The sequence below is a fragment of the Mustela putorius genome, unplaced genomic scaffold (genome assembly GCF_011764305.1).
Source record: "Mustela putorius furo isolate JIRA1106 unplaced genomic scaffold, ASM1176430v1.1 tig00000585_pilon_pilon_pilon, whole genome shotgun sequence".
In the NCBI taxonomy this organism is placed as follows: Eukaryota; Metazoa; Chordata; class Mammalia; order Carnivora; family Mustelidae; genus Mustela; species Mustela putorius.
Window position 1 is genome coordinate 11398278 of NW_025421424.1, and position 11898 is coordinate 11410175.

General features: G+C 50.9%; 1 protein-coding gene across 3 annotated transcripts; it reads left to right on the forward strand.

Moving 5' to 3' along the window:
- The first annotated feature begins 5511 nt into the window (after positions 1 to 5511).
- On the forward strand, positions 5512 to 11163 carry AMIGO1 (adhesion molecule with Ig like domain 1). Of its 3 annotated transcripts, XM_004769705.3 has the most exons (3): positions 5513 to 5888; positions 6008 to 6116; positions 6371 to 11163. In XM_004769705.3, exon 3 carries the CDS (start codon positions 6382 to 6384, stop codon positions 7915 to 7917), a length of 1536 nt encoding a protein of 511 aa, XP_004769762.1. In that variant the 5' UTR covers positions 5513 to 5888; positions 6008 to 6116; positions 6371 to 6381; the 3' UTR covers positions 7918 to 11163. The 3 variants fall into 3 exon arrangements, with proteins under 3 accessions (XP_004769763.1, XP_004769762.1, XP_004769761.1); XM_004769706.3 differs by lacking the exon at positions 6008 to 6116 and having other exon boundaries at positions 5512 to 5953; XM_004769704.3 differs by lacking the exon at positions 6008 to 6116 and having other exon boundaries at positions 5515 to 5888.
- Positions 11164 to 11898: the final 735 nt, after the last annotated feature.

An 11898-nucleotide genomic window follows, 5' to 3' on the forward strand; every position in this document is an offset into this window, starting at 1 on the left:
CGATCCCAGGACCCTAGGATCATGACCTGAGCCAAAGGCAGATGCTTAACTGACTGAGCCACCCAGGCACCCCAAAAATGTTTACAATTTAATTTTTTTTTTAAGTTTAAATCTTTTTTAAAATTTGTAAATATTTTAAAATTATAAACAATAAACCAGTGAAGAAGATCTTGTAAATCACCTTGAATGTATGCTCCAAACAGGCAATACCCGAGGATGTGGGAACAGGGCAGATAACTGGGCAAGGTAATTTATACACATGTTGACAGCAAGACCAAGGGATCTCCTGACTCTAATGGGAAAAAACTAGGATTTTTTAAAAAGGTAATATCTACAAATGATAAAGCACTTTCACGAACGTTGACTCATTTGATCCCTAAAATAACCTTATGAAGTAAGCTCAAGTGCTGTTATTGTTCCCATTTTACAGATAATGGAATGAGATTTAGTAGAATAAAGTGAAATACCCAGGGGCGCCTGGGTGGCTCAGTGGTTTGGGCTGCTGCCTTCGGCTCGGGTCATGATCTCAGAGTCCTGGGATCGAGCCCCGCATCGGGCTCTCTGCTCGCAGGAAGCCTGCTTCCCTCTCTCTCTCTCTCTCTGCCTGCCTCTCTGCCTACTTGTGATCTCGGTCTGTTAAATAAATAAATAAAATCTTTAAAAAAAAAAAATAAATAAAGTGAAATACCCAAAGTCACACAACTGGTATAGAGCTATGATTTGTCGGAGCCCAGGTCCTATGCTTAGCCTTATTTCCACATCAGGCACTAAGACTAACATATAATAAATGCACTAATTTAGTGCAATTATTTACTAATGTTAATTCAACAAACACATTTTGAGTGCCTACTACTAGCCAACCCAGGGCAAATCCCTGATATCAAGGAGCTTACAATCTAATGGAGTTTACAATGCAATCCTTTTTTTTTTTAAGATTTTAAAGTGAGAGTGTGCACACAAATGGGGGAGGAGCAGCAGAGTGAGAGGGAGAAGCAGGCCCCCCACTGAGCAAGGAGCCCAGTGTCTGACTGGGCTTGATCCCAGGACCCTGAGATCAAGACCTGAGCAGAAGGCAAATGCTTAACCAATTGAGCCACCCAGGCGCCCCCTCGTGGAGTCTTTAGAATGGAGTCAAAGGTAGCTTCTTAATAGGGTGCCTTCCACCAGTATTCTCCACTTCTGATTCTGCTGGCCAGTACTATTTATTGAGAAAAGAAAAAACTACTTCTAGTATAGAAAGAAGTAATTCATCGAGTGTCATAACCTGGTAGACCTATCCAACCTCTTTTGCTCAAATACTGAGCTGCCCAAACAATCTTCCAAATTTTATTTAGCAACACTAGGTTAAACCATTCCAGCAAGAGGAAATAAATACCCACTATAAATAACCTGTTTATCCTACCAAGGTCTTCTTTTTGTTGCGAATTAATAGATAGTTATTCTGGTCTAGAAAGCAGCTGTGGGAGAGTTAGCATCAGTCAGTCCTCAGGGCCAGTGCCATCCAGTGGAACTTTTCGTGATTCTGTTCAATAGGGTAGCTAGCCACATGTGGCTATTGAACATTTGAAATGCATGGAGGGAAACTGAAGAGGCGATTTGCAACATTATTTAATTTTAATTAATTCAAATGACCACATGTTGCTAGTGCCTCTGGATTTGAACACCACAGCTCTAGATCCTTGCTACTCAAAGTGTGGTCTGCATCGTCTTATTAGGTTACTAGAAATACAGACTCTCAGGTCCCACCCTAGCCCTCTAGATTCAGAAACTTATGTTAACCAGACCCACAGGTGCTCCGTATGCACATTAAAGTTTGAAAATGGCAGGGTTGCTTCTGGATGAGCTGAAAAATAAAAGGATTGACTGAAGACCGTATTTGTGGTAACCTCTCCAAATTGCAGACACCCACACTTGAGACTGGTGTCCAGCATCAAGGGCCTGCTTTCTTTTCTTTTCTTTCCTTTCCTTTTTTCTTTCTTTCTTTCTTTCTTTTTTTTTTTTTTAAGATTTTCTGTATTTATTTCAAACAGAGAGAGAGTAACAAGAGGTGGGAAGGAGCAGAAGGAGAGGGAAAGAAACCGACTCCACTGCTGAGAGGGAGCCCCACATGGCTGGAACCAAGGGCCCTGGGATCATGGCCTGAGCCAAAGGCTGACATGTAAACAGCTGAGACACCCAGGTACCCCTAGGGGCCTTCTTTCTTTGTATCTTCCTCTCCTTCATTCCTTAAACAGAAAAGGGGAAAGGGAAAGAAACATGGAATATGGGGTCCAAGGAAAGTTAGTGTTGGATAGGGGGTGGGAGATGGGATGGGAAGAGCATGTGATTCTCAGGGATACATATACAAAATAAATGATGAACTTCCCTTGATAATTACTGAATATGGATGACGGGTATATGAGAGTTCATTGTACTATTTTCTCTGCTTCTGTATAACTTGGAAATTTTCAAAATTAAAAAATAGATGTGATTTCAAAGATGATGGGTGTGGGGGCACCCGGGTGGCTCAGTTGGTTATTAAACATCTGTCTGGGGGCACCTGGGTGGCTCAGTGGGTTGAAGCCTCTGCCTTCAGCTAGGGTCATGATCCCAGGGTCCTGGGATCAAGCCCTGCATCGGGCTCTCTGCTCAGCGGGGAGCCTGCTTCCTCCTCTCTGCCTACCTCTCTGCCTACTTGTGATCTCTGTCAAATAAATAAATAAAATCTTAAAAAAAAAAATCTGTCTGCCTTTGGCTCAGGTCATGATCCCAGCGCCCTGGAGTCAAGCCCAGCATCAGGCAGCCTGCTTGGTGAGAAGCCTGCCTCCCTGTTTGTGTTCTCTTGCTGTCTCTCTGTCAAATAAATAAATAAAATCTTAAAAAAAAAAAAAAAAAGATGGTGTGTGCCCTAACCCTAACCTCCAAGATGGCCCCCAGTGAGCCTATCCTTCTAGTATTCATGCCTTTGTGTAGTCTTTTATATTGAATCAGGGCTGGTCCGTGAGACCAAAGTGGAAAGAGCAGGCATGACACTAGAGAGGTAGTGATTTCTGCCTTGCTCTCTCTTGGATCTCTAGCTCTAAAGGAAGTCAGCTACCATGCTGGGAGGACACTCAAGCAGACTTGTGGAGAGGACTTTAATAGGAGCCAAGACCTCCTGCCAACAGCCAGCGGTGAGAGCAAGCCACGTGAGCAAGCTTCTGTGGAGTTGGTTTTCTTTTCTTTTCTTTCTTTTTTTTTAAAGACTTTATTTATTCATTTGACAGACAGAGATCACAAGTAGGCAGAGAGGCAGGCAGAGAGGGGATGGGGAAGCAGGCTCCCTGCAGATGCAGGGCTCAATCCCAGGACCCTGGGATCATGACCTGAGCCGAAGGCAGAGGCTTTAACCCACTGAGCCACCCAGACGCCCCTGGAGTTGATTTTCTAGCCCCAGTCAAGCCTTCCAATACGGCTGCAACTGCCTGAGAGATCTCCAAGCCAGAAGGGGCTGCCAAGCCACACCCGAATCTCTGACCAAAGGAAACTGTAAAAGGCACTCAAATGCATATGATTGTATTAAGCCACTGAGTTTTGCAGTAATTAGTTACGCAGCAATAGAGTACTGAAGCAACTTCATCTCAGCATTTCCTACTCCTTGAATATCCTCTCCGCCTTATCACTAATGCCTCAAATGAATAAGACAAAACCTTTCACACAATGCGTAAACAGGCTAATACCCCTTGAAGAGATAATACATTCACTTAAATTCAAAGTAAAACATATGTGACAGATATAAATTCTTTTTTTTTTTTTAAGATTTTATTTATTTATTTGACAGAGAGAGAGAGAGAGAGATCACAAGTAGGCAGAGAGGCAGGCAGAGAGAGAAGGGGAAACAGGCTCCCCGCTGAGCAGAGAGTCCGATGCAGGGCTCGATCCCAGGACCCTGAAATCATGACCTGTGCCAAAGGCAGAGGTTTAACCCACTGAGCCATCCAGGTGCCCCTAAATTCTTTCTTTTTAAAACTTAGCAAGCTAATAATGTATTGAGACATTCACTTCAGTCTCGCTCCTGCTGTTGTAAGAGACTGGAAAGAATAAAAAGGTAATTTCTCCCTCAGGGTCTACCATCCCAAGAACAGCTATAGTCTTGAGTTATAAGGTCTAAGATTTTCTTACATCTCCCTCACTTCATGCCCAGCGCGTGCAACCCCCACCCCCCCGACACACACATACTGGTTAATAGCTTCTTGATGCTAAGAGGCACCAGGGTGGTTCAGCTGGTTAAGCCTCTGCCTTCAGCAGGGGTCATGACCTCAGAGTCCTAGGATCAACCTTGGGTTCCAGGCCCACTGGGGAGTCTGCTTCTCCCTCTGCCCCTCCACCCAACTCATGCACTCTCTCCCTCTCCCTCTCTCTCAAATAAATAAAAAAATCTTAAAAAACAACAACAACAAAAATGCGGCCTCTGGGTGGCTCAGTGGTTTTAGCCTCTGCCTTCTGCTCAGGTCGTGATCTCAGGGTCCTGGAATGGAGTCCAGCATCAGGCTATCTGCTCAGCAGGGAGCCTGCTTCCTCCTCTCTCTCTCTGCCTGCCTCTCTGCCTATTTGTGATCTCTCTCTATCAAATAAATAAATAAAATCTTAAAAAACACACACAACCCTGCCCCCACCAAAAAACAGCTTCTTGGTGTTAAAGAAGACCACCACCCCAACCTCTCACTCACCAACCCCCCATCCCAGCTTTATCTTGAGGATTAGGTAATAGAGAAAATATGTTGGAATTGCTCCATAACGGGAGGGGAAGGAGCTGGGATTGATTCAAGAAGAGGGCAAGTGGCCAGGCCAACGGGGTGAATGACTTTCCCCAGGCTGGGTAAGATTTCCAAGTTTCCAGAAGTGGAAGCCTGTCCCTGGCTTGCACTGTGTGTGTGTGTGTGTGTGTGTGTACTGCAGTGGGGAATCACTTCATGGGAAGTCTGGGCAAGTGGGATCCTGGGGCCTGGCTATGCACCCCAGACCACACACCCTTACCTCCACTCCTGCCCATCTGGCTTGCAGACTTTGGAAATGTACCCTTCAGTGGTACCCCAAGGGTGGGGGAATAATAACATCAAGACTGAAACAAACACAAAAACAAGGCTCTTCCCCAAATCCTTCCCCCAAATTTGTGAGACTTCACAGCCCTAGAGAGAAAAGTGGAAGAACCTCAGAACGTGACTAATGAATTTCCCGCCAACACTGACAGGCGGGAGCTGAGCCAGATTGCTTTAATTCGTAGAATTAGAAGACATGTGACGCTTCTTGCCCCGGAGTCAGTTGCCGCGAATTCATTCCAGCTAGACCTAGTTTCCCTGGGAGCGGTTTTGGTAGGTGGAAGGGTGGGGGAGAGTGGAAAGAATTCAAGAAGGTGGAGGAAGTAATAGGGGACCTAGGGGTCAGAATCCCCTCCTGCTGCTTTCGGTCCCCAGGTCCGGTCCCCGACTCCCTCCAAGAGAGGACAGCCCGCGCGCGGCCGCCCCTCCGGCTCCGACACAAACACACGCACGTGCGCCCCGCCCCCGCCGCGCGCACGCGCCCCGAGGCTCCGGCGGCGGCGACGGGCGCGCGCGCGGTGCTCGCTGCCCCCACGCCGCTCCCTCCGCTCAGATCGCGGCGCCTCCCGCTCCCCGCACCGCTCCACGCCGGACCCGCGGAATCGGAGGCGGCGACCGTGGTCGGTGGGCTCTTGCAGGTGCAGCGGTCGAGGCAGCGGCGCGCGGGGAGCAGAGCGGAACCCGGCAAGTCCTCGGGAGGCGATGTGGCCGTGCGCGGGCCCCTGCGTAAGGCGGGCGCCGCGGCAGGCCGGCCGGTGAGGCGCCGCTTGGGGGAGGCCGCGACGGAGCTCCCGGACCCGCCATGGGCTGAGACACGTCCTTGCCGAGCAGGTGCAGTGACCAGCGGTCCAGGGGGTGCTCGCCCAGACAGGCCCCGGGAACCCTCAACCCTGTCAGTAGGTGCCCTACCCAGCCGGTGCCCTGTTGACCTTCCCTCGGCTTCTCCCTAGAGGCGATGCTGACCCCGCCGTCAAACTCGGCCCGTGCAGCCCCTGTGAAACCAGCAGCTTCTAACATCCCGGGCATACCCCCATCCTACACTCCTGTGACCCGAGCCCGGTAGGCCCTTGTGCTCCCCTCCTCTGCCCAGTGTTTTGAGCCCACTGCTTGCACAGCGTTTGGAAACTACCCAGCATCTCTCTTCGTTTCTCTTCTAGGCCAACATAGGGGTGGGGGCGGAGCGGGGGGGCGGGGGGAGTGTGACAGAGAGGAGGAATGGTCAGTCCTTCCCTGCAGAGAACCTGGTCACCCCCAAACCCCTCCTCCCGTTCTCTCAAGCCTGTAGTGAAAGTGCCCCTTCCTTATCCCACCAGAACATGCCCGGATGACTCTCTCCCAGATCTTCCTAGTGGCCTTCCTCGCCCTTCCCAGTGACACTATGCAACCCCAGCGCGACCCTCGAGGCCTCTGGCTCCTGCTGCTGTCCTTGTTCCTGCTCCTCTTTGAGGTGGCCAGGGCCGGCCGGCCGGTGGTTAGCTGCCCTGCCGCCTGCCTGTGCGCCAGCAACATCCTCAGTTGCTCCAAGCAACAGCTGCCCAACGTGCCCCACTCGTTGCCCAGCTACACCGCACTGTTAGACCTCAGCCACAACAACCTGAGCCGCCTGCGGGCCGAGTGGACCCCTACGCGCCTGATTCACCTGCAGTCCCTGCTGCTGAGCCACAACCACCTGAACTTCATCTCCTCCGAGGCCTTTTCCCCAGTCCCCAACTTGCGCTACCTGGACCTGTCCTCCAACCAGCTGCGTACACTGGACGAGTTCCTGTTCAGTGAGTTGCAGGCGCTAGAGGTGCTTCTGCTCTACAACAACCACATCATGGCAGTGGACCGCTGCGCCTTCGACGACATGGCCCAGCTGCAGAAGCTCTACCTGAGCCAGAACCAGATCTCCCGCTTCCCCCTGGAACTGGTCAAGGAAGGAGCCAAGCTACCCAAGCTCACCCTCCTGGATCTCTCGTCCAACAAGCTAAAGAACTTACCGCTGCCCGACCTGCAGAAGCTGCCTGCGTGGATCAAGAACGGGCTGTACCTACATAACAACCCCCTGCACTGCGACTGTGAGCTCTACCAGCTCTTCTCCCACTGGCAATACCGGCAGCTGAGCTCCGTGGTGGACTTCCAGGAGGACCTGTACTGCATGAGCTCTAAGAAGCTGCACAACGTCTTCAACCTGAGCTTCCTCAACTGCAGCGAGTACAAGGAGCGTGCCTGGGAGGCCCACCTGGGGGACACCTTGACCATCAAGTGTGACACCAAGCAGCAGGGGATGACCAAGGTGTGGGTGACGCCTAGCAACGAACGGGTGCTCGATGAGGTGGCCAACGGCACGGTGACGGTGTCTGAGGACGGCAGTCTGCATTTCCAGCAGGTGCGGGTTGAGGATGCGGGTGTGTATACCTGCTACGCCATGGGGGAGGCTTTCAACGAGACCCTGTCTGTGGAGTTGAAAGTGTACAATTTCACCTTGCACGGCCACCATGACACCCTCAACACAGCCTATACGACCCTCGTGGGCTGCATCCTCAGTGTGGTCCTGGTCCTCATATACCTGTACCTTACCCCTTGCCGATGCTGGTGCCGGGGTGTCGAGAAACCATCCAGCCATCAAGGAGACAGCCTCAGCTCGTCCATGCTTAGCACCACACCCAACCACGATCCCATGGCTGGCGGGGACAAGGATGATGGTTTTGACCGCCGGGTGGCCTTCCTGGAGCCTGCTGGTCCCGGGCAGGGCCAAAACGGCAAGCTCAAGCCAGGCAACACCCTGCCAGTGCCCGAGGCAACCGGCAAGGGCCAGCGGAGGATGTCGGATCCAGAGTCGGTCAGCTCGGTCTTCTCTGATACACCCATTGTGGTGTGAGCAGGATGGGTTGGTGGGGAGATTCTGCCCCAGGAGAGGTAACGCACCCCTGAAGGATATGAGGGGATGGAAGAGTGGGCTGGCTGCCCAAGGGAGTGGGTTCCCCCCCGACCTCCAGGGAACTGGTCACGGGTACAACAGCTGGCAAGTCCTCAACCAGGGTGTGGCTGCCACGATTTCCAAATAGGGATATACTAATCCTCAGGCAAGTGCTACACCCTTACCCCCCAAGCCCTGGGAATTCTCCGTGCGGTGGAGGAAGAGGAGCATGTCTGAGTTGGGTGGGAATGAGGAAGGGGTGGGGGGAAGAGCAGATTCCCTAAACTTTTTCGAGGTCATCCTTAGCTCCTTAAGAGAAAATCATCTGGGGGAAAATTTTTTTTTTTTCTATCTCTGCCCACCCACACCTGTGATGTGTGTGTTGGGGGGCGGATCTTCCACAGGAGCCACACTGGGAAGAGCTGGGGTGTCTTTGGCCAGGAAGTCACACTTCGCAGCTGGGGAAATTGGAAACCTTTGGAAAAATGAGTCAGGAAAAGGCTGAGACCTCAATCAGTAACGCTCCCCAAAGCTGTTGTGATTTCCCACAAATGCCTCTCTTTCCCCATGAGTCCTGGATGGACGGATCTTTGCGGGAGCCTGGCCTATTGCCTATTACATACGGCAACAACATGAGATGTGGTCTCTGTGCCAGACCCTGGAACCAGGGGCACAGAGGGATACAGCTTGAACTGAGGGGTCTGTATCACGGCATGGGTGCTGGCACAAAACTCATAGATGGGGCATAAACTCCAGGTTTGCTAATTCTCTTGTTGGTGAAACCCTTGGTTAGCACTTGGTTCCCAGCACCTGTGTGTTAGACCAGGGTGGGGGCTGCTGAAGGCAGAGATTTTATGCATGCCTGCCACAGACCTGGGAAGGGGGGCCACTTCAACCCAAGGAGGAGGAGGAGAGTAAACCAGCCTCTGTTACGTAGCATTCAGCTGGGCCTACCTGGTTTCCTGATGCCATCTCTTTTCTCAGTCTCCTTAGCAAGCTCAGGTGGGATTGAGTTTTCCCTAATATGCTGCTCTGCCAGTGGAGGAAGCCTGGAGAGTCTGGCTCACAGCTGCGTGAGACTGGTCCTGGGGTTAGAGGGGACCAGTTATGGATCTCTATGTTGAGAAAGCAGGCTTGGTCCTCTCTTAGATCCCATCCTGCTGCAAAGCCAAAGAATGGGATTTCATCACCCAGGGGGGTGGAATTGGATGGTCTCTGCCCCAGAAGGGCAAGCTGAAGTGCTGCTTAGAGTTCTGCCCCACTCCACAAGGTTCCAGGCAGTCTTGTTAACAGAGACACTGGCACTAAACTTTCCACAGGAAAGTACTGCCACCGCCATCCCTCTCAGCCAAAGGTCTGTGCAGTTGCTGGTGGTCAGGCCGGGGGAACTTAAGAGCAGACCCAACATTCCCTTCCATCCAGGGTTGCAGAACACTTTGGGTATGGAAATGACTGTGCCCTTTGACTATCCCGCAGGCCCAGGGAGACTGGTGCTCTGAGCTTTGGCAAAGGGATGAGCAGGGCAAAGGTGAAAATATTCTCTGACATTGGTCTTTTTCAGTGTCTCCCCTTCTCCCAACCAAGCTCCCTGTCCGTTGGAAGTTCTCCAGATCTTCTGGTTTTCAGACCTGCTCTCTAGGTTCTAAGGGGTATGACCTCTACCTGTGGGTGAGGGCTGCTTGCTAGGAGGGCCTGACTCCCGCTGCCTATTAAGATTGGGAAAGGGGACTGGAACTCAACATCTTCCTTGTCTGTTCCTGGGATGTCAAGACTGCTGTCCATCCTTTCTCAGTAACCTAGTTTGTCAAGAGAGATGCAGCATTTCCCTCAAGTACTTGCATGCTCCTGGGTATGCATGCTTCCAAGTGCGCAAGCACACTAGCGCCTTGACTCCCCTCAGGACAGTGATTCTGCAGTCCCCGCTAAAGACCCCGGTCACAGTGGGTTCCACCTATGTGCCCAGCCTCATGCACACAGCTATCTTGCTCCGTAGGAGAGACAGTGACCACGCCAGGCTCCCCAGATACAAACTCTTGTACTTTTAATTTCCGAACTCCCTGAAGCTTTCCCCGCACATCCGTGGCACTGAGTAAGTTCTCTACGAAGGCTGGAGTTAGGAGAACCGCAGGCTGGCAACCTGGGGAGGAGGGATGCTGAGGAGCTGGCTGGTTCTTCAGACCCTTCAGAAACCTTCTCAGATTAAAGACAATATACATGAGAAATAAATGCAGAACTAGGTCGATGATGGCCCCAGAAGGAGACCGATAGGGGAATAAGCAGCTGTAAGTTATTCTTCCTTCTTTAACTGCCCTGGAAAGATAGGGGCATGAAGGAAATGTCGTCTTGTTATATTCCAGAGACTTCTGAGGACTTTGGTCCTGGCTGCCCTCCTCAGACTTATTAGGGCACTGGGGGAAATCTCATCTCCATGCTGCAGTTTCCCACTGGGCACCACCTAGGGCTCTAAAAATCTTTAAAATAGATGTCGAGTAAAGTTGGCCTTCTGGAGCATTTTGAGCTCCTGAGGACTAGGAGGGCCAATTTCTTCAGAAGTTCTACCCAGCTTGGGGAATAAGAAAAGACCCTGAGGCCCTGCGTCTCCCTACTGTATCCACTAGGTCGGCCCCTTGTTTGAAATACTGGTAGATGTGTCTGGCTGCCCCACCGGGACATTGAACTGATTAGCCTCTTCCCGTGGTTTCAGTTGTTAGAACCCAAAGGTAGCTTTCTACTTGGGGGATTAGGTACTCAGCATATATAAGCTCACTAGAACCTTGTGTAGGAAACTGCCAGGTCTGATCATAAGAACAAGCTGAGAAATCTCCTTCCCTTCCCCCCACCCTGAACTCATAAACCAGACATATCTCCCAGGAAGCAGGTGTCCCTGGAGACAGAATATGGCAGGGCTCTACAATCTGTCTGTGTGATTATTTGTGATCTTTTTTTCTTTTGCCTGTATTTATGGGGCTCCTAGGAAGGAGCCAGGAGAGGGTACAGCCCAGCTGGGGACAGTAAAGCTGATTGATTCCCATTTTCTGTGTGTTCTTACCTCTGTACTTCCTTGTTGCCCTGCTGGTGAAGCAAGCAGGCCTCCCTTTGTCCAGGACCCCGTCCCTCCCACTTATGTACACCCAGGCTGGCAAACCTTGGAGCCTCTGGTCTCTGAAAACTAGACCATGATCATTAAACCTGGCTTGAGTCTCCGTTTGGGCAGTCTGTGACTGGTTTATTTATCTTTTCAGCCTGTGTGTGGGTGGGGCTCACTGTGCCTCCTAAGTGTGTGGCCTAAGGAGAGGATTTTTAAATGCTATTTTTTTAAACATTTTATTTATTTGACAGAGAGAGAGACAGTGAGGGAGGGAACATAAGCAGGGGAAGTGGGAGAGGGAGAAGCAGGCTTCACACTGAGCAGGAAGCCCGATGTGGGGCTCCATCCCAGGACCTATGACCTGAGCCAAAGGCAGACGCTTAATGACTGAGCCACCCAGGTGCCCTTAAATGCTGTTCTAAAGGCAAGGGTAGAATTCACATCTGGGCATGAAAACAGACCAGGGTCAACGAACTTTCTTCTGTGAGGAGCCAGACAGTAAATACGTTAGGCTTTGCAGGCCAGACGCTCTCTGGTAGAGCTACTCGGTCGGGCCGTGGTAGCAGGATGGCTATGTGAACTGATGAGTGAGGCTCTGTTCCAGTAAAACTTTATTTACACACATTGAAATTTGAATTTCATATCATTTTCATGTGGCTTTTGAGTTTTTTCAACCATTTAAAAATATAAAAACTTTATTAGCCCACAGACCATACAAAACCCAGCAGTGGCTGGTTTTGGCCAGCAGACCATAGTTTCCCGACCCGATAGATTCTCAAAAGAAATGTCACTGATGCTGTAGCAAGAGAGAGTTTAGAAATCCCTTCACTTGGGGCTACTGCCTGTGGATAGTG